General features: G+C 41.3%; 1 protein-coding gene across 2 annotated transcripts in view; it reads right to left on the bottom strand.

The window, feature by feature from the left end:
• scgn (secretagogin, EF-hand calcium binding protein) overlaps window positions 1-22,621 on the bottom strand; it is a 66,516-nt gene extending 43,895 nt beyond the window's left edge. Inside the window, exons 1-3 of one of the 2 annotated variants that reach the window (XM_069913455.1) lie at window positions 22,433-22,621; window positions 21,703-22,042; window positions 15,259-15,329 (exon numbers count right to left, since the gene is read on the bottom strand). In XM_069913455.1, coding sequence (XP_069769556.1) covers window positions 15,259-15,329; window positions 21,703-21,775 — 144 coding nt within the window. In that variant the 5' untranslated portion in view covers window positions 21,776-22,042; window positions 22,433-22,621. Of the gene's footprint in view, window positions 1-15,258; window positions 15,330-21,702; window positions 22,282-22,432 lie in introns of those variants that run through there. The other variant, XM_069913456.1, reaches the window with a different exon arrangement.
• Between the last annotated feature and the right edge of the window lie 445 nt (window positions 22,622-23,066).

Raw genomic sequence — 23,066 nt, 5'->3', positions numbered from 1 at the left:
TTTGATCCCACTGAACAACATGATCACATCAGAGAAGTATAAAATATCTTACATAAGGGAATTTTATGTGCATTATTTGTATAATTTTTGTATTCAATGTTATTTTTGGACATAGTCCAAGTTATGATTTAATTGTTTCATTATTATAATGATAGAATTTGATGTCCTAAACAAAATAAGTTGTGCAATAATTATGGTTCTGCTTCTAATTTACAATTGACATGTGACATGTATATGATTTGATTTATGTTGTCATTAGTGTACGTGCAAAGGGTTTTTGTTAAGCTCAATTAAAAATATTTTAAAAAGAAAAGAAAATACCCTCATACCTCAAATTATTACAAATAAAATCCTTAGTTGCTGAATTATTTATGATACTTTAAATATTTCATGAACTGATTTACATTTGGAACACCAAATGTGGAGATTATTGATTTGTACCTCTAGTGTCGAAGTTTGGCCATTGGAAATACATGTTGAAGATTCAGATGTGATGATCCGAAACCTTGAAAATCTATAAAACTGCCTTTAATTTACATGAAATTTTATTCAGGGTGATAATGGGTCAAAATGCAAGATGAAATGAGCAGCAGAGAGGCTTAATCACAGAAATGAAAGTTAGTAGGTTAAATTAGTAAGTTAAAAGCCTGTGTAAATTGCTTCCAGTGTGCATGTCGTGTGAAAGAGATGATGGGACATGGGGACAATAAAGTGGGATCAGTATCATGGGTGCTTGAGGGTTGCCGTAGACTCACAAGAACACAAGGAAATAGGAGCAGAAGGAGGTCACTTGGTCCTTTCAAGCTTGCCTGATCGTGGCTGATTGATGCTGCCCTCAACCCCTCATGTGCCAGTTCCTCACAGCCTTCAATTCCTTGATCTTTCAAATACATATCCACCTCCACCTTAAAAATATCCAATGATCTGGCCTCCACCACCCTCGAGGGCAGAGACTCCAGGGATTTGCCAACTTCTGAGAGAAAGCATTTCTATGGACCTCTGTTTTAAATGACCATTCTTTTGTTTTGAGCTCTATTCCCTTGTGGATAACTCTAAACTTGTAAAAATCAAGCCCACTAAGATCTGAATAAGATCACCTATCATTCTTCTAAACAAAACAAAACAGACTCAAACTGTTTAGCCTCTAGTGATAAGCCTCTCATCCCAAGACTTAGCCTGTTGAATCTCCTTTGCAATTCCTCCAATGTTATTGTGAGAGATGGGAAAATTGACCTAAAATTATGAACATGGAAGAAACTAAAGTTCATCAGTAAAATGGCTGAAACCAGTTCAAACAGGATAAGTTTGGGGCTTAGGATGCAGGAAAGCAGAGTCAGCACGATTAACATAAGAATCTTCTATCCTTTGTGACAAGACCATAGGACTAAGATAAGGAATGGTAAGGTACAATAGAATGTAGGAAGTTGAGGTAGTCTGGATCAGATAAGGGTCTCCTAGCCCTGGACAGAAGTACCAAGTCATACATTTCTAATTAGCTAACCATACACAGATTTATACATATGAAATTAGCCAACCCTAGATAGAATGAGTTAACTCTGCATATTAAGAGACTGTAGCCCAGAGAATCAGGAAGGTGTGAATAAGGACAATGACATGATGGGGCACCCACAGGATACCCCCTGGTCCTCCAAGTGTACTGAAACTGCACGTAGGCAGGAAGAATTACCTATGCCAAACCCATCCAGGGGGCAGAAGAATGTAAGGGGGAGGGCATTCTGATACTGAAATTGACTGTATAAAAGTTGGGTGAGCCCCAGTATGTGTGTGTATTCCCAGGGTAAGGGGAAGCACCCAACTTTGCATTGTTGTAGTAATAAATGTTCTTTGTTCTCAATTTTTGTCTCGAGCAATTTCTTTAAAGGTACTTTAATTCCTAACAAATGGGGGCTCGTCCGGGATTACACTCCCTCCACTGACAGAGTGCCCCGACGACGAGAGTAGGTGCACCCCGTCTGATTCAGCTGGACTCACGGGCGACGGGTGGCTGGTCAGTGGAAGAAGCGAGTGATATCCGAGAAGAGGCATTGAGAACAAACGGCGGAAGGACGCGCGCTAGAGCAGTACTGCCAGAACTCGGTAAGAGTATTTTACTTGTTCCTAAGTATGGGAATAGCGGGCAGTAGAGATGAGAGTCCTGACACAGGACGTGACCACCAGATAGCTACGTACAGCCCGCTTGGGATGATGTTATCTGAGTGGGGCACAGGAAAGACCCGCGGTAAAGACAAACTGACGATGGTCAGGTATTGTTGTAATGAATGGGTGAGATACCCGGTTAAAGGGAGCTCCGTGTACTGGCCAAAATTCGGATCCGAGGATGAATGGATGTGTGAAGCTTTGAACTTATGGCTCTATCAAAACCAGCCAGACAATGTTGAGAGCAGGGAATATGCAGCCTGCTGGCTCAAGGGATCCATTGAACAGCTGGTTTTGAATGAGAAAGAATTCAGGAATAAGAGAGAGGAGGAACCTCTTGTCCCTGAACCACAGGGTTGGGATGTGTTACATTCCCTCCCTCCACCTTATGTTCCTCCTATGCCGGCTCCTATCTTTCCTTCCCCTCCTATTGCCTACCCTTCTGCACCTCCCCCTCCTCCTCCCATACCACTAGAGAAGAGAGAGGAGAACCGGAGTGGTATGGTGACTCGCTCACAAAGCGCTCGATTACCACCCCCGTTAACAGTAGAGGTAGAGCATTGTTACTCCGAACAGCGTGAGACCCCTCAGGAAGAAGTGGCAGAACCTTGCGATGTATTCCTCAGGGAACAGGAAAACAAATCAAAGAAACCAGAAATTAGCTGGATGCGACCCCTACGGGAGGTTCCCGTAGGAGAAGGTCTTGGGTTCGTAAATGTGCCCCTGACCAGCACTGAAGTACGTAATTTTAAGAAAGAATTAATCTCCCTGATAGAAGATCCCCAGGGATGTGCCGAACAGTTAGACCAATTTTTGGGACCAAATTTGTATACTTGGGAGGAATTAACAGCCATATTTAAAACCTTGTTTACCTTAGATGAGCGGGGAATGATCCGACAGGCAGGCATTAAAGCATGGGATAAGGAACACCAAGGGGGACACGAGGCGATCCCTGGAGAAGCCAAATTCCCTCTCACAAAACCTAATTGGGACAAAAATACCAGTGCTGGCCGCACACTGATGGATGAGTATAGGATAAATTTGATCAGAGGAATCAAGGATTCTGTCCCCAAAGGACAAAACTTTAAAAAAGCCTTTGAGGTTCCCCAAGGTCCTGAGGAGACCCCCTCTGCATTTCTCAATCGACTGCGCACGGCAATTCAACAATACGGGGGTCTCGACATAGAATCCCCAGCAGGGGAACAATTGGTTCTAACGGGTTTCGTTACCAACTCAGCCCAGACATCCGAAGAAAGTTACAAAAGACAGAAAATTGGCATGAGCAAGGAATTACTCAGTTACTACAGATTGCTCAGAGAGCATTTGTACAGAGGGCAGAGGATAAACAAAAAGAGAAAGCTAAAATTCTATTACAGACAGTTAAAGGAATAGTAGCTGACCACCACCAAAAAGAGGGGAGCCAAGGGTGGGGAGGTGGAGACCCCAGCAGATGGAGGAGTAGAGGAGGATTCCGGGGACGACGTATACCCCCTAGAAGTTTTGGGAAAGATTGGGAAACGGGACCCCTCATTTGTTTTCATTGTAAAAAGGAAGGGCACTTTAAAAAGGATTGCCCACTGCGAGCAATGGACACACGTTCCTATGCCTTGATGGAAGCTGATCACGAATAGGGGGGTCACGGTTCTCAATTAATACATACCGTGGGGCTGCAAGGAGAACCGTTAGTTAATTTATGCATAGGACCTCACGGGGATAAGATGACATTTCTGGTCGATTCTGGAGCTGCCCGATCTAGCGTTCTATACCAACCGAAGGGGGTGAAAATAGAAGGGACAGTCACAGTTTCTGGGGTAGGAGGTAGAGACTTTCCAGTCCCAGTATTGCGAGAAGTCAGTATTCAAATGGGAGATAAGATCATAACTGAGGATCTTCTATTACTTCCCCAAGCCGGAGTATGCTTGCTAGGGAGGGATCTACAGGACCAATTGGCTATCGGTACTCGACCTCTACAATCAGGCATTGGAGTTCAATTCTATGTTTTAAACGAAGAAGATCGCAAACTGATAAATCCAAGAGTATGGGCAGGGAAGGGAAATAGAGGAATCCTTGATATTCCTCCGCTACAAGTCACGCTAAAAGATCCTCAACGAATTGTTAGACAGAAACAGTACCCAATTCCGATGGCTGGCCGGAAAGGCTTACAGCCCGTAATTGACCAGTTGATTCAAGACGGTATACTCGAACCCTGTATGTCTCCCTTTAATACCCCGATTTTACCTGTTCAAAAGCCAGACGGCACTTACCGCCTAGTACAGGACATGAGGGAGCTTAACAAATTCATTCTTGCCCGTCACCCGGTTGTACCCAACCCGTATACCATCATGAGTAAAATTGACCCCCATAATCAATGGTTTAGTGTCATTGATTTAAAGGATGCATTCTGGACTTGTCCATTGGCCACAGAAAGCAGAGACATGTTCGCCTTTGAATGGGAGAACCCCTTTACTGGCCGTAAAAACCAATACCGGTGGACAGTCCTTCCCCAAGGCTTTACCGAATCACCCAATTTATTTGGTCAAGTCTTAGAGCGGGTATTAGATGAAGCTCCTAAGATAGAAAATTGCCAACTCATACAGTATGTGGATGACTTGCTAATTACTGCAAGAACACAGGAATTAGCTAAAGATTTTACAGTGGCACTTTTAAACTTTCTGGAGAAGAAAGGTCTGAGAGTCAGTGAGTCTAAATTACAATTTGTGCAAACTGAGGTCAAATACTTAGGTCATCTAGTTAGTCAAGGAACCAGGAAAATTAGCCCAGAAAGAATAACTGGTATTATACAGATCCCCCCTCCCAAAAATACTCAAGAACTCAGGAAATTCCTTGGGTTAGTGGGATTCTGTAGAATATGGATAGAGAATTATTCGATTCTGGTCAAATTTCTTTATGATAAGATTTCCAGTATAACATCCCAAACCCTTGACTGGACGGATGAAGAGATTGAAAAATTCAACTTTGTTAAACGATGCCTAACGAGTGCCCCAGTTTTAGCGTTGCCAGATCTAAACAAAACCTTTGATTTGTACACTAATACCAAAGCTGGAACAGCCACCAGCGTGCTCACACAGACCAAGGCTGGCTATAGACAACCAGTGGCTTTCCTGTCAAAGCTTTTAGACCCCGTTTGTCGCGGCTGGCCAGAATGTATACAAGCCGTCGCAGCCACTGCAATTTTGGTAGAGGAAGGACGAAAGATTACTTTCGGTGCCCCTATGACAGTGCATACCCCTCATACAGTCCGCAATATTCTATTACAGCGGGCTGGAAGGTGGCTCACGGATTCGAGAATCCTAAAATACGAAACGATCTTAATGGACAGCAATGATTTGACCTTAATTACAACCAAAACTCTCAACCCAGCAACCTTCCTCATCTCCCCAGCTAGTGACCAGCCTTTGGACAGTTTAGAACATTCGTGCTCAGAGGTTATCGACTTACAAACAAAAATTAGGGAAGACCTAACCGATGTCCCTTTAACTGAAGGGGAAAAACTGTTTATTGATGGTTCTTCACGTTGTATTGCAGGTACCCGCTATAGCGGGTATAGCGTAGTGGACGGTAAACAGGAACTTGTGATCGAAGCTGGTCGCCTCCCCGGCCATTGGTCAGCACAATCCTGTGAGTTATATGCCCTCTGTAGAGCACTCCACGAACTAGAAAACAAGGTAGGAACGATCTACACTGATTCTAAATATGCTTTTGGGGTAGTCCACACCTTCGGTAAGATATGGAAGGAAAGGGGGATGATAACTGGCAAAGGACAAAAGTTAGCTCACGAACAGTTAATCACCCGATCCCTGGAGGCTTTAGCACTCCCGTCCGATATTGCCATTGTACATGTGCGTGGACATCAGACTGGTAACAGTCCTGAAGCTAGAGGAAACAGGCAGGCTGATGCAGCTGCCAAACAGGCGGCATTAGCAGAAAGGATTCATTTATACCAGCTCCTACCCACGCCAATAGAGATTAAAAAGAATCCCATCTTTACACGGGAAGAAGAGGTTGCAATGAGAGATCAGGGATTTTGCCAGACTGCCGACGGGTTGTGGTGGACAGTAGACGGACGGCAAGTTATTAACAAAGCCATAGCCCGCCAAATCATAGATCAGTTACATCAACAAACACATTGGGGAACCCAGTCCCTTATAGATGCTTTTACACGTTCCCTTCACTGCCTTGGCATATACAATATTACTAAATCTGCTACTCGATCTTGTCCCATTTGTCAAAGGGTTAATAAGAAATCGATGCGCCAAGTAATACCTGGCGGTCGCGACATTGCCGTCCGCCCGTTCCAGCGCATACAGATAGACTTTACTGAACTTCCTAAGATTGGCATTTACAAATTCCTCCTTGTCATGGTTGATCATTTCACAAGATGGGTTGAAGCTTTTCCTACCCCGAATGATCGTGCCAACACTGTCATCCGAATACTTATTGAAGGTATCATTCCACGATACGGTATGATGCAGACCATTGATTCAGATAGAGGTACGCATTTCACCTCTAAGATTCTACAGGGTGTCTGCAAGAGCTTAGGAATAGAATGGCAACTACATACCCCATGGCATCCCCAAAGCTCGGGGCGAGTCGAGCGTATGAATCAAACATTGAAACTCCAACTCACTCGACTTCATGAAGAAAGTCCTGGATTAAATCATTGCCGTTAGCGCTGATTAGAATTAGGTCAGCACCTCGTAAAGTCCTAGCAGTCTCACCGTATGAGATGATGTTTGGACTCCCATTTATGGGATATCACACTGATTCTCCCATTCCTGAAGCTAATGACCAATACATTTCTAAATTTTTACGAGGACTTTCTACTTCCATCCAAGATTTAAAGCAAAAAGGACTCTTAGCCCAAACACCACCCTTAGACTTTCCTATACATTCTATTAAACCTGGTGATTGGGTTTATATAAAAGCATGGCAAGAAGATCAACTAAAACCTGCCTGGGATGGTCCCTTCTGTGTACTTTTAATTACAGACACCGCAGTAAGAACAAGAGAAAAAGGCTGGACCCACATTCAAAGGGTTAAACCAGCTTCTGAACCACAACACCAAGACACACAGATTCAAACCCCAACCTGGCGTGCAGTTCCTCATCCATCAGACCTGAAACTTACACTGCGCCGTGACAAAGTGCCGTAATGTTACTTTTTTTTTATGATTATTCAGTTATTGTTGTATTTTACTTGTCTTTTGATTATTCAGTTATTGTTGTATTTTATTGCAGTTTTCAATGAGCTTGACATTTATTGTGGTTTTATTCAGTTCTTATTGTATTTTATTGCAGTTGTCAATGAGCTTTACATTTATTGTGTTTTATTCAGTTCTTATTGTATTTTATTGCAGTTGTCAATGAGCTTTACATTTATTGTGTTTTATTCAGTTCTTATTGTATTTTATTGCAGTTGTCAATGAGCTTTACATTTATTGTGTTTTATTCAGTTCTTATTGTATTTTATTGCAGTTGTCAATGAGCTTTACATTTATTGTGTTTTATTCAGTTCTTATTGTATTTTATTGCAGTTGTCAATGAGCTTTACATTTATTGTGTTTTATTCAGTTCTTATTGTATTTTATTGCAGTTTTCAATGAGCTTTACATTTATTGTGTTTTATTCAGTTCTTATTGTATTTTATTGCAGTTTTCAATGAGCTTTACATTTATTGTGCTTTATTCAGTTCTTATTGTATTTTAATGCTGTTTTTAATGAGCTTTACATGTATTGTTCATTGTTGATTACTAATTTCTTTGGAATATTGTTCGTTAATGTTTTAAGCCCCCCTGGAATAGGGGCAGCAGAGGTTACAATTCAGCTCCTTTAGAATGTAGACAGGGCATAGATTTAATGTATAGTCATAATGGGATATAAGGGATCCCAATACGGACCAGGGGAATTAAACAGCTTTAGTGGAGTACATCTAATTTGTATCATAGCCTACACAGGTATTAAAGACAGGAGTTTTGAAGCGATAGCACAAAGGACATGGTGGGACAAAGACAGACAGAATGGTAGTCAGCATTGTACATGTAACAGAGAGAGAGAGAGTTAATACATATGCTAATGTACACAGACAGGCTGCAACTCACAAGTTCAATGCTAATGTTAGCAGACAAGCTGCAACACACAGTTAAATCACAAGAAACAATCCCCCCCCTGCTTGGTCACTTTTCATCACCCCATGAAAGGGAGCACCAGTTTCCAACAATGTGAGCTGCTTGACACTTTAATATCAGGCTCCAAACAGCCTTCGGAGATCGGTGGCCCTAGGGTTCGGGGCTGAAGAGGACATCAGATACGAGCCACAATCAAACGGAACCGCCTGACTACTGCTACTCGTTCGCTGCTGAAGGCAGCGCTTCTCATAGACTGCTACTCGTTCGCTGCTGAAGGCAGCGCTTCTCATAGACTGCTACTCGTTCGCTGCTGAAGGCAGCGCTTCTCATAGACTGCTACTCGTTCGCTGCTGAAGGCAGCGCTTCTCATAGACTGCTACTTGTTCGCTGCTGAAGGCAGCGCCTCTCACAGACTTAGTCGGGACAACACTTACAAAGGTCGTGTGCTTCAAAGACACTGCTTCAATATTTCAACGTATGGGATGGACTAGACTCTTTACTGAGAACTGGAGCCTGATACTCCAAACCCTAATAAGCAGCTGGACTCACTCCCCTGACCTTCATGGTGCTCCCCTACCTAAAGACTTTACACAGACATTACAATTCGGTTATTGACCAGCTGGGTAAAACTACACCTTACACTTGAAAGATCAGTGTTACTGATCTAAAAGAAAAGTGAGGAAAAAGGGGGGGGGGGGATCAGTCACACTGACACTAGTAACCAAAGATCAGTAACACTGATCATGGTGAAAGATCAGTATTACTGATCTAAAAGAAAAGTGAGGATTGTGAGAGATGGGAAAATTGACCTAAAATTATGAACATGGAAGAAACTAAAGTTCATCAGTAAAATGGCTGAAACCAGTTCAAACAGGATAAGTTTGGGGCTTAGGATGCAGGAAAGCAGAGTCAGCACGATTAACATAAGAATCTTCTATCCTTTGTGACAAGACCATAGGACTAAGATAAGGAATGGTAAGGTACAATAGAATGTAGGAAGTTGAGGTAGTCTGGATCAGATAAGGGTCTCCTAGCCCTGGACAGAAGTACCAAGTCATACATTTCTAATTAGCTAACCATACACAGATTTATACATATGAAATTAGCCAACCCTAGATAGAATGAGTCAACTCTGCATATTAAGAGACTGTAGCCCAGAGAATCAGGAAGGTGTGAATAAGGACAATGACATGATGGGGCACCCACAGGATACCCCCTGGTCCTCCAAGTGTACTGAAACTGCACGTAGGCAGGAAGAATTACCTATGCCAAACCCATCCAGGGGGCAGAAGAATGTAAGGGGGAGGGCATTCTGATACTGAAATTGACTGTATAAAAGTTGGGTGAGCCCCAGTATGTGTGTGTATTCCCAGGGTAAGGGGAAGCACCCAACTTTGCATTGTTGTAGTAATAAATGTTCTTTGTTCTCAATTTTTGTCTCGAGCAATTTCTTTAAAGGTACTTTAATTCCTAACATTATCATATCCTTTTTTAAAAAATGTGGATTGAAAGGCCATCAGAGCTGAGGGGGGAGGACAATCTATACTGTATGACTCTGAGTCTTAGTACATAGCTCATACGATCAAACAAGTAATAGTATGAAATATGTCTACATATTTAATACGTATATATCAGATCAGACCCACCCGTACTGTCTGAATTCAGCGCTGTTTGGCCTTGAATTACATCAGGGCTGAAAGGGTTAAATGATATCAGAGGTTGCATAAACCTGGCTTGTACTTGCATTTCATTTGTAAGCTCATTTACTTGTGCTAACAAAGAATTATTACAAGCAGGTGCAGAGAAAGCTATTTGCTTTCAGAAGGTCATTTCAAACACAAAATCATAAAGTATTAAATTTTGAACTGAACTTTTTAGGAATGGCATCAAGGAACATTTTCTCACACAATGGGCTTTGAATAGAGAACTCCCTTAACCAGAAAGTTGGGGACAATATGGTGAGGGAAATGCTCCACATTAAGGGAGCAGATTTGAGTTAAGGTAATCAGTGATGAAAATCAGTGATGTAAATTAGATGGATTGCTGGAGCCACAGAGTTGGAAGAGCTTTGAAAGGTGGAATGACTTTGGTGTGGTCTTTGAGCATATAATTATTCACAGGCATTTAACTTACAAACATGCAGACCAAATTCATTTGTTTAAAATAAACAAGTTAAACTGGTGGACTTAAACTGATTAAAAGGCACAGGGAAGGACAAAGATTGATAGTAATTTCAAACAAAAATTAAATTATAAAGCTAGTCCAACCAGCTGGGAATGCAATAATCTTTGAATTAAAGGTTTGCCTAGATTTTAGTATGGTCCTGATTGAGGTTAAAGACAAGCTAATGCAACAGAAAAATCTCATTTTAGCGAAATACAGGGTTTTCAAATAATTCCATTAGCATATAATGACTGACTCACAATCCTGTCTGTTTCCCCCAAGAGCACAGACCATTAATGGCCAGCAACAGCTCTAGCACATTGCAGCTGGACCACTGCCCTATCATATGTCAGCTCTTTTTATTAAAGAGCACATGCAATAAATTTGTTTTCTCAGGAATCAGCCACACGCTGCGGGAACAGTTAACAGGATATCTGGTGGCACCATCGTTTCAGGGAACCCAGTCCTAAAGTAGAGACCTGGCTGTCATTATAAATACGAATTTGGTGGTCTACTCCTACATTATTTGAACAGCACATAATAAGTGATAGAACTGCACCCACAATTCAATTTAATTTAGAGATACAGCTCAGTAACTGGCCCTTCCAGCCCACGAGCCTGAGCTGCCCATAGACATCCACGTGACCAATGACCCCCGTACATTTTATTAAAAATTCTTGGGAGACATGTCTACTGAGATAGGACACATTATCAAAATCAGCACGGGGTGCTAATTTATTACTTTAATAGGCTATTCACCTTCCTTCATGTTTAATGTCTGCATTAACGCTGCATGGTCAATGAAAAGGAAGAGGAATTAAGTACCTGTCACAACAAAACAAATGACAATATCATCATTCAGTTACACTGGTGTAAAGTAGCACAAGAAAGAATGGACAATTATATTGTATGCCCTCAGATCAACCACATAGTGCTTCAAAACAACCAATAAATTATTTCGGAAGAGTTGTCAATGTTCTCATGGGCAATGTGGATTGCACAGCAAGTTCCCACAAACTGTACATGATGTTCAGACAAGCCCCAAGAAATCTCTGTCCTTCGAACAATGACAAAAATAGTTTATCTACTTTGGTCCTCATTATTTTAGAGAAAGGGGCTCAGACTTCCCAAGCATAACAAAAGAAAAATGAAATCTCAGTGATGTGCACAGATATAATAACCTTGATGTCAGGTTCAGCTTGTATAATTCAGTTCATCAAAACAAATACAAGCACTTCAGATCCTGGCTCCAGCCACAAATCTAACCTCATCCCTGACCTCTGGTATTCCCAACCTTTACCTTGGCTCTGGTCAAACATCGACCATTGATATTGCACTATTTTCTGGCACAAGGCATCAAATGCAACCCAAAAGGATTCACAAGAGACCCATGGTGAACACACAATGATTACTTGCGCTTCCATTAATAAATGGCCAACCTCATGGGTATGCAGATCTTTAGGAAATTCAAGCCCACCATACCATTGGCCTGCCTGTTCACCAAGTTTGGCTGCACTGCTGAGCTTCTGTTAAAGTTAAGAATATCAGGAATATTGAGGTATAAAGCTCACCATTTCTGACCATTGTTTGTAAATGAGGTTTTCATAAATTCATTAAAAAGTTCAGAACTGGGGAGTCACTCTAATGAGCACTCCATGCCATGCTCTACACACATCCCCAAAACCTGATCAGGTGTTTGACGGGGTCACACTAGCCCTTTTAATAGAGAGATCTGGCAGTACTGCCATAAAAAAGACCCATGATTAAACCAGCTTTGCTTCTTTTTAAACACTGAACCAAACCACGCTGACATAATGTCACACTGTCATTTTACAAAGCAAGCCAGTATTCCAGGAGCAAAAGAGGAGCATCGTGTAACACAATAGTGTAAGCCTCTAGTGTGATGCATAGCATATTTGATGTCATACAAGACCCACTTTTCCCAAAAAACTGTATCAAAAATATTCCCTAGGTCTTTTATGCGAAGTTGAAATTAGGGTGATAAAGGTGAGTGATCATTGACGCTGTGTGGCTCACTAGTGTCACAGTCATCTATTGTTGGGGGTTGGTGGCAGGTTGTTGGGGGGGAGCGGGGATCAGCATGAGGACTGGTGGTGGGTTGTCGGGAGACTCTCCCGGTAGCCCGCTGACTGTCCCTGCGCTGGTCCCACTGCCCCATTCTCTCATGGTGGCCCACTGTCGGTGCCCACTTGGGTCCCACTGCCCCACTCCCCCCTGGGAGAGAGAAGGCCAGCGAGACCAGCACAGTGACTGTCAGCAGGCTGCTGGGAGAGAGCAGGGAGTTGGGAGAGAGCAGGCAGTGTGACCAGCGCAGGGAGTAGGACAGCGGGCCATGGGATGGAGTGGGGCAGCAGACCGCTGGGAGGGGGCAGGGCAGTGGGCTGCCGGGAGTGCGGGGCACCTGGACCAGTGCAGGGACTGAAAGCAGCAGTTTGTTTTTATAAAATGTTCTCTGCTATATCTCAGCTGCTTTTGTTTTATCTTATAAATTACAGCAGCATTATTATTAAAAAGATTTTCCTGTTGTCCTAGTTCCATGTTTTGTTCAAGTTTTAAATGCTTATCCAAAAATTTTTAAAAATTCTTACTATTCCTCCCTTAAATTCGGAGGGGGGTGGGTGGTGTCTTACATGCCCATGGGTCTTATATGCTGTTAAATATGATACACATACATATCCTTTCCTGACCTGGTCCTGGGCTGCCAGATCGCCCTTTTTATGCAGATGTCAATGCAGCACTGTGACTACTTCCGCTGCTGGCTTAAAGGCGGTGCTACAATGCCCCATCCCACCCTTTCCGTGTTCATACCTTTTACATAGAAGACATGGCACAATAAAGTCGCAATATTCCTTCCTTGAAATGGCTGTGTAAAAGGGGCTACTGATATTCTACAACAGCATGACCTTGCACCCTGATAGACTGACAACTGCATACATATTGCTACAGCTTGTATACAATTTTCGTCTTCCAATAGCTGTAATACATAAACCTAACAGTCTGATCATAATTTGGATCTGGTTCAGATTTTTCCATTATGAACATTCCCAATGATGTGTGCACTTCACATTTGCAGCCATGTCTGGCCATCCACTCCTCTTGCAGATAGGTTTTATTTGTAGCAGAAAGGAGGTGCCAAATTTGTGTGGCATTTCTGCCTTTCCTTCCAAGTTTTGATTTTAATCAGATAAGGCAAGAAACCATTAACTTTATTTCATTCAAAACACTGAGAAGGGCTTTTGAAAATCTTTAATTACCCAGTAGTCTTCAGTTCAACCAAGGGACCTCACAGCTAGCAAAAGAACTACAGCAATGCAATCACTAGACAATGAATTGAATTTGGTTCCTTCTCATCAAGGCAAGCCAACCTATAGTACAACAGGGAATGCAAAAATAACACAAAAGTGTAAGGCATGGTGTTACAATAGATCAAAAAGTGCAGGGTATGGCTACAAAGATGAAGTCTGAATACAGGGAAATGCACAGAAAAAAAATGCAGAGCAAAGACATCAATGTTTTTAGATGAGAGAGCCATTTAAGAGTTTTTTTTTAAACAGCAGGAAACAGACAGTCCCTGAATTGGGTGATTTGTGTTCTCAAACTTGCGTATCATCTGCCTGATGGATGAGATAGAAGAGAGTGTGATCGAGGATGGGATGGGTCTTTTTAATATATTGGCAGCTTTCCCAAGACAGGGGGAGGTATAAATGGACTTGATGGAAGGCAACCTGCAGCCAATTTGTCGGCGAGATCTTGCCAGAAGGAGGCAAATGAGCAGTGGTGGCGACTATCGAACAATTATTGGATAGGTCACTAGGAAAACTCCCACCTCTCTTCATTGAATAAGAAAAACCTACAATGAGTCATCCAAGAGGACATATCAGACTTAATTTAATATCTCATCCAAATGACGGTAGCTCTATCAGTACAGAAGCCTCTCTGGACTTCACTGCAGTGTCAACTTCCATTTTTTTTTGCTTAAGCAATGAACTTAAAGCACAACTGTCTGACTCAGAGGCCATAGGCTTATGCCTATCAAGCAACATTATAACTGAATAAGGATCCCCAGATTCTATTGGAATAATTCTTACAAATAAAAATAAACAAATTTTTCCATATTCTGTAATATTCCTTGGATGTGATATCAGCATTCAATGCTCCTTTTGGTTTTTGGCTGAGCTGATCTCCTCTATAATCCTCTCCTGCTTTGGATAATGAATGTTAGAAGCCACCCAGTGACTACTTTGCCTGATTGGACTGATTTTTCCCTCCCATTTAGATCACTTCTGGGAGATGTTTCACTTCTTTCGCTGCAAAGCATGGCTGACATGCTAAGTTATTTTTCAAAATCCAATGTATTAAATAAATTTTGTGATTTACTTAATGCATCTGTTAAATTCAATTTTGGAAGATTGAGTGGCAACTGGCTTTATGCCAGAATGCAGAAAGCTGGGGAAAAAAAAAGAGAAGCTTTTCAGATTTGCCTAATATTACACGTCAGTGCACTTAAACTCTGAAATGCAGAATAACTTGTGCAAACAAGGAAACCCATGGGATACTAGTTCATAGAAATCTGGCAGCAGCTACCACTTAGCTCTCTTTGCAAATATAAACAGGGTTGAGCAAAGGGATAAGCTCCCTATATGCTGTTTTATGGATGTAAATGTCACACTTTTTATCAGTGGCCATCATAAAACATAATTTGTTGCCTTGGAGATGTTCCTGATGAAGTTTACCCAAGAAGAACAGCAAGATAAATTAGCATATACACTCACCTCGGTACCAAGTCTCTTCATGAGGTGGAGGAAAAAATCATCCAGTTCTTTGCCTTCAATGTATCCATTATCTAAACAAATTTCACATACGACCATTCAAATAAAGTCATTTATAAAAGTGCAGAATGGGATCAGTAAAAGCTACCATTTTCTAAAAAGTCATTCCCAGATAGACTTCATTTGATGCAGAAATGAAACCTATCTTGGATCATTTTTTGAGACAGAATGGACAATAAGGAGTAACAAACTACAGCAAGTAAATTAATATTAGAACATTCCAGCACAATACAGTTTAGCCCACGATGTGTTGACCGATATAAACCTACACAACTATCTAAACCTTCCCTATCTCACACTCGTGACCCACTACATTTTTTTGGCATTCATAAAAAAACTCACCCCTGACATCTCCCCTAAACTTGCCTCCCTTCACCTTATACAATTTCCTCTGATTTGCTTTTGATGCCCCATTGAAAAAAATGATGGCTGTCCATCCTATCCATGCCTTCCTCTCAACTTTTTGGGAACCAGCAAAATTTGGCCTACAGATTCATAAACTCAAGGAACTATTTACAAATTGAAAAAAAGAATGATTTGACCCACATATTTTAATCATTACAAAGCCTCGAGGTGATTGAGAGGGATCCTTGAGTTGTGGCAGCACCTCAGCTTGTCACTTCTCCATTTTCAGTGAGGGAATTGAAGCATTACCAGTCATGGGGAACTCAGGGAGGTTCAGACTCAGCTGCGAGTCATTGCTAACTAATCGTTAGGGATGGTATAATTGCCACTTCAATGATCATACACATAACAGTGAGTATGATTCTTGTTGGAAATTGAATAGTGTTCAATTTGAACCAATAGTACATATAAAGAAGTGCAAACATAAGTTATTCAATATAAAACTGTAGTGCATTGCATGCTCAGATCCTGACATTGTACTGAGACAAAAAATTTGAAAGGGCTATTCGTTGAGCAGCAGCTGAAAACCAGCAGAAACCCGTCAACCCCTGCAATTTTCTCAGAACGCAACAATTATTTAATAACTACAATACACACAAATGCTGGAGAAACTCAAATCTGTGATTATTCCATGAACATTAAGAGCACATGCAACCAGGACCAGATCCGTACAGTCACAAGCATGGTCAGAGTTTGAGGCAATTTACCATGAGGTGGATGTCAGGACATTGCCTTTATGATGCGTATAAAAAAGGGTTCGTTTTTATAAGTTGGTTATGTCTGCCTCATTGAGATTCATCTCCCTATACCACAGGATGGAAATTGAGCAGGCTGAGAGGATTGTTTTAATGTTGAGTGCCACCTGACGAACAGACATCACTTTATCTTAACCAACATAAGACCATCTTGGTTGGCTGTGTGGTAATGCAGTTGTATGCACAGGTCATGCAGCCGGCTACATGAAGAAATTGTTTTCAATGACCTGCTTCCACCATTTTACAGGGTGCTTTGAACAGTGCATACAGAATGGAAATAAAATGGCTCTTGTCTAACAATAGGAGCAAAGCTTCCAGTCTCCTTGATGATGAGATTAAAAATTCTTCTACATCACTAAAAGCTTTGAAATGGCATTACCTTCAGATCTACCCTTATCAAACAACAGAGCACAGTGCAGTATCTTAAATAGTTGACGTTAAAATGCAGATGTTTAATATTATTTCAAAGCCTGTAACACAAGATTTATTTTTAATCTCTTTGCATCTTCCAAAAGAGACCAAATTCTTAACTATTGTTCTATTTTAAACTGGCATCAATTGTACTGGTGCCCAAGAAAAGTCTGGTAACCTATTTAAATGACTACCGACCAGTGGCGCTCATATCAACAGTGATGAAGTGTTTTGAAAGGCTGGTGCTGCAGCATACCAGCTCCTGTCTGAGCAGTGACATAGATCTGTTCCAATTCACCAACCATAGCAACAGGTCTAAGGCGGATGCTATCTCACTGGCTCTAGACATTGCCCTGGACAGTAAAGATGCATACATCAGGATACTCTTTACTGACTACAGTTTGGCATTCAATACCATCATTCCCTCAAAACTGACCAGAAAACACCAAGATCTAGGACTCTACACCCCACTGAGTAATTGGATCCTTGATTTCCTCACCTCCAGACCTCAATCAGTTAGGACTGGCAAGAACATCTCCTCCATCATCTCCATCAATACCAGAGCACCACAGGGCTGAGTCCTTCACCCCCTGCTTTACTCGCTTTACATCTATAACTGTGGGGCTCAATATGACAACATCATCTACAAATTCTCTGATGATACCACATAGCGGGTTGTATAAAAAGGGGGTGGTGAGTCAGCAGACAGAAGGGAGATTGAAAATTTGACTGAATGGTGCACCAACAACAACCTCAAACACAATATCACCAAAATCAAGGAGCTGATTGTTGACTTCAAGAAGGGAAAAAGAGAGGTATATGATGCAGTGATCATTGGGGGTAATCAGAGGTGGAGAGGGTGAACAAATTTAAGTTCTTGGGAGCCACTATCTCAGAGGATCTTTCTTGGACACAGCACACCAAAGGCTTCATGAAGTAAGTATGTCAGCACCTTCCTAAGGAGTCTGTGGAGATTTGGTATGATATCAGAAAGAAACCCTGGCAAATTACTACAGATGTGTGATGGAAAGTGTGCTTACTGGCTGCATCATGGTCTGCTGTGGGTCACCAATACCACAGAGCAGAAAGCCCTGAAACAGATAGTGGACGCAGCCCAGGACATCACAGCCTAAACCCTGCCCACCATCGAGAACATCTACAGGGAACGCTGCCATCAGAGAGCAGCATCATTCATCAAGGATCTACATCACTCAGCACATGCTCAATTCTCACTGCTACCATCAGGAAAGAGGTATAGGTGCCACCAGACACACACCACCAGGTTCAGGAACAGCTGTTACCCCTCCACCATCAGACTCCTCAACAACAAACTCAATCAGGGACTAATTTAAGGACTCATATTTGAGCATTTTATTGATTTTTTTCTGTATTGCACAGTTTGTGTACATTTCTTTATTTGTTTATATGTGTACATTGAATACAGTTTTTTGCACTACCAATAAATAGTGCTCACAGAAAAAGAATTTCAGGGATTTATGTAATGCCATGTATGAACACTGACAATAAATGCAAATCTTATTTTAGTTTCAAATTTGTCACTGCATGGCTCATTCAAAGCACCCTGAAACAGTGGAACCTGGGCTTTGACAGCATTCATTTCATCGAGCCATATGTCTCCATTTGTTGAAATGTGTTTAAATGGCGCAGAGCTGGATTAGACATGTTAACTAGGAAACCAGGTCAATGCTCTGATGGCACAGTTCATTCCAAAATGCAAACAGTAAGTATAAGGAGAATTAATGTAATAAAGTGAACCTGCAGGTGCACCCAACCCATGACCTCACCATTAAATTAATCAAATGTATGCACATTATAACATTAATTAACATTTTATTTTGTTTCTTCTTCTTTGGCAGTTTCTCGGTGTTGAGGATTACCCCTTTCCATTTTTTGTGGGTTCTGACATGGGTAAGTAATGATTCACAGGTCGGACAGGAGGTGTTTGAACAATTGGATAAGTGGCAGTATGGGAAATGGCTCACTTTCACATCTAAGTAATGGGAAAAAAATTTAAGTTTAACAATAACTGAAGAAGATTGGTCTGAAATCTGCCGTAATAGTGTTCGAAAATTGATTAATGCTAGATTGGCAATGATTAATTATAGTTTTATACATCAATTATATTTAACACCCGAAAATTTAAAAAAATTTGGTTTTAGTAAGTCAGATCTTTGTTTTCGTTGTGATCAGGTTTCTGGTACTTTTTTTACATGCTGTTTGGTTGTGTGATCAGTTACAACAATTTTGAAAAGGTATTCAATCTGTATTTAATAATCTATATAATCTTCATATTGTATTAGACCCTGATATATTTTTATTAGGGAATATGCAATCGTTGATTGATTTAGAATTAGATAATTACCAGATCTCTTTTATTTACTTAGCGCTGGCAGTGGCCAAGAAGTGTATAGCGATTAATTGGAAGAATAGAAATGCATTGTCTTTAGATAGGTGGTATTCAGAGATGAAGTTTTGTTTGGTTATGGAAAGAATATCTTTTTCTATACAAAATAAGATGTCTTTTTATGAGTTAAAGTGGACCCCATTTATTGATTATATACAATTTAAATAAATTTGAATTAATCATAATTTTTCTTTAAAAAAATTTTTTTATTATATATTTTTTCTATATATATGTTTTCTTTTTTTTTAGTTTTTTTTGTTTAAGTTCTTTTTGTTTTTGTTTTTTCATATATATTCTTATATAATAAAAATGTTTTTGGATTAATAATTAATACTTAATTAATTTTTTTTGTTTTTTATACTATCGATCTTTTTTTAAGATATATATTTATTATTTTTTTTTATTATACTAATAGTATTAATTCTTCACTCTTTATCATGGGGGTGGGGAGGGGGTGGGGTTTAGGGGTTAAAAATAGTTTTTTTTTAGTCTTAGTTTTTAGTTATTAGGGGGAGATGCCGAGATTGGTATTGTATTAACTATGTTACTTTGTACTTGTATTACTTTATTTTGTATTTTTTCTGTATGTGAATTACTTACTTTCTTCATATGTTAAAATTAATAAATAAAGTTTCAAAAAAAAACTTTCACATCTGAGTGATCACACCCAAGAAACTCCTACCAGCTGATGTTTTTCAAAAATGGAATACCAGCTCAAAGCAATGAAGGCATTTGTCATGCTTGCCTTCAATGGACACACCATGTTACAACTGCACAAGACAATGGTGTGACCACACTTGGAGTATGGTGTGCAGTTCTGGTCAGTCAACCATAAAAAAGATGTTATTAAGCTGGAATGGGTGCAAAAAGGATTCACAGGAATGTGACTGGGACTGGAAGTTTTGGGTTACAGTAGAAGTAAAGCCTGGGACTTTTCTCCCTGGAGTGTTGGTAGCTCATGGGTCTTTTCCAGAGGTTGGTAGGTAAATGGAATGAGCTGCCAGAGGAAGTGGTTGAGGCAGAGACAACTGTAATGTTTAAAAGACATTTTGATAGATACATGATAGGAATAGCTTCAATGAATATGGGCTGAATGCAAGCAAATTGGTCTAGTTTTGGTTGCAGGGATGAAGGGTCTATTTCCATGCAGTAAGACTCGATGACTCCATTAACATCTTGCTGCCTCACCACTCCAACAACCTGGTTCAGGGTTCAATCCTGACCTTAGGTGCTGCCTGTGTGGTGTTTGCAACCATTCTGACTGGATGGATCTCCTCTTACCTAGACTGCAAGGGTCAAAATGGCTTATTACAATGTTCTAAAGCAGTGATTTTCAACCTTTTTCTTTCCACTCACATTCCACTTTAAGTAATCCCTTTGCCTCTGTGATCAGTAAGGGATTGCTTAAGGTGGTATGTGAGTGGGAAGAGAAGGTTGACAATCACTGCTCTAGACCCAATTGTTACTGAAATATTTTGCTTGAGAAAAATTGCCATTGGCCCATTTCCTTTGGAGTTATGAAACAGTGCCCCTAATGAGTCAATTAGGTACGATTAAAACAGTGGTTTTCAAACTTTTTATTTACCACATAAGCAAACCCTTACTAAGCACAGAGCACCTGTGGCATAGGGATTACTTTAAGTGAGTGGAAAGAAAAAGGTTGAGAACCACTGTTCTAAAGAAAGATGGAAGCACTTTTATAAATGTTTTTTAAAAAAAGATATAAACAACTTCTGCATTTGGATACTTTCTGCTTTAAAAAAAAAGCTCATGGGCCAAATAATTTCAGTGACCTAAACTATAAAAAACAAAACTGTCCCCCAAATGACCATAAATACTCCCAGCCCAGTAAAGTATGTTGAAATAAGCCATTTTTAACGGGTAATATCTATGGTGCAGTTAACTTTAAATATCTCAGAAGGCCTTTTAAATTCGGACACATTTCGTTGGACTACACGGGAAAGCTAGAAATTGTGTTTTTTTTTTAAAAAAAGCATCAATCCATTCTTCCCACGCCCGGTATCTGCGGAAAGAGACGCGGTTCACATTTCGGGCGAAAGAAGGGGGACGATAAGAGAACAAGACCGTTTCCATCCACTCCGAGAAGGCGAGGAAGGATCGGACAACGTGTGCCATAGGGTGGGGCTGAATTGCCGGTGTGAACTTGATCAGAATGTAATATCTGGATAATTGGTTACATATTAGACCACATCAACCAGGGGAAAGTTTCAGCATCCCCAAACTCACAAAGACGGGACGGTCTCACACTCACACTGGATGGGAAACCTTTGGACAATTTCTATTCTACAGTCAAATCAAAAGCAAAACGTTGAGTCTGCTTGCAATCATTCTCACATCAAAGGGCACAAGGATAAAGCGGGATGACGTTACCGTCAGCATCAAATCGTTGCCAAATCTGCAGGAATCCCACGGCGTCCAAGTTGTCGATCCCCGGGCTGGCCATGGTGCTGACGAGCGAGAGAGAAAGTTTCCCACTACCGCTGCTGCCTGCCTTCTCGGCGGGGTGGAACAGATGCCCGCAGCCGAGATCGCCGTCTCCCGCAGGACCGACCCTCCCACAATGATACAAGGCTGTGAACGAGCTGACCCAGCAGGTGCCAAGCGCTGCCCGCCCTCCGCTCTTCCACCCCGCCTGAGGACCACAAGCTCCTCCCAACTCGGCGACCCGTTGCCCGGTGTCCCTTCACTCGGAGCAGACGGCGTTGAAAGGCTGTTCGGAATAATAAATAACTCAGCGGGGGCTGACCGACTTATTTTCTGCGGAGCACAGCAGCAGTAACTTTTCATTAGACTGGCATGGAAAAGTAATGCAGGCAGGTGGCCAGAATAACCCCAACGAAAAGCCGCCTAAAATACCCGAATGCGGCAGTTGGGAGGCCACTTGAAAGCAGAGAACCCCGACCTGAGGAGTACTGACCCAACCCTCCTCGGGTCGCTGTGTTCTCCGCTTCCGAGCGCTCCCCCTCGGCATCTCAGGTGCTAGAACAAGCGCTGCCACCTGAATGTGGCTTTGCACACACCCGGAGCCACATTCTCCCAGCTATTCCACCTGGAAGCGGCTAAAAGTCTCATACCCTCCTCCCCTCCATCTGTAACTCACACTGCTTTGGGAAAACACCATATATTCAAAGACATCCCACTTATCTACGCTCTCTTCAATCCCTTCCCATTGGGAAGAAGATCGAGATGACACATCGTCAGATTCAAGGGCAGTTTCTTTCCTTCTAAGTTCAAGTTAATTGTCATCTGACTGAATCCATACAACCCAACTAAACAGAGTCGCTCCAGACCATGGTGCATGCACAAAAACACTCAATGCATGATATAATATATATTACATAAACAATCAAAACAAATAAATAAATAAATATAAATATGGGGCTGATTGTCTGGGTTGCAGGAAAACTTGCCATCAGTGTCATAGCAACTAACCCCCAGTCTGGAAGTCCTGATTTTGATGCTGCTGTACCTTCTATTGATAGTAATGAGATGAAGATACTGTGCGGTGAATGGAAAGGTTCTTCTACAATTCCTTGACCCTCTCTAGACAATGGTCCCAGTTAATATTGTCCATAGAGGAAAGGGAGGCCCCAGTTGTCCTCTCAAATGTTTTAATGATCCTCTGTATAGACCTCTGGTCTGATGCTTTGCAGTTACAAGATCACACAATGATCTGTCAGATAGACAGGACACTCTCAATTACCTCCTTTGCTTTTCCATATTGAGACTCAGGT

The sequence above is a fragment of the Narcine bancroftii genome, chromosome 1 (assembly GCF_036971445.1).
Source record: "Narcine bancroftii isolate sNarBan1 chromosome 1, sNarBan1.hap1, whole genome shotgun sequence".
Lineage (NCBI taxonomy): Eukaryota > Metazoa > Chordata > Chondrichthyes > Torpediniformes > Narcinidae > Narcine > Narcine bancroftii.
The sequence above is the reverse complement of the archived record's forward strand: the minus strand, read 5'-3'. Positions and strand labels throughout refer to the sequence as shown.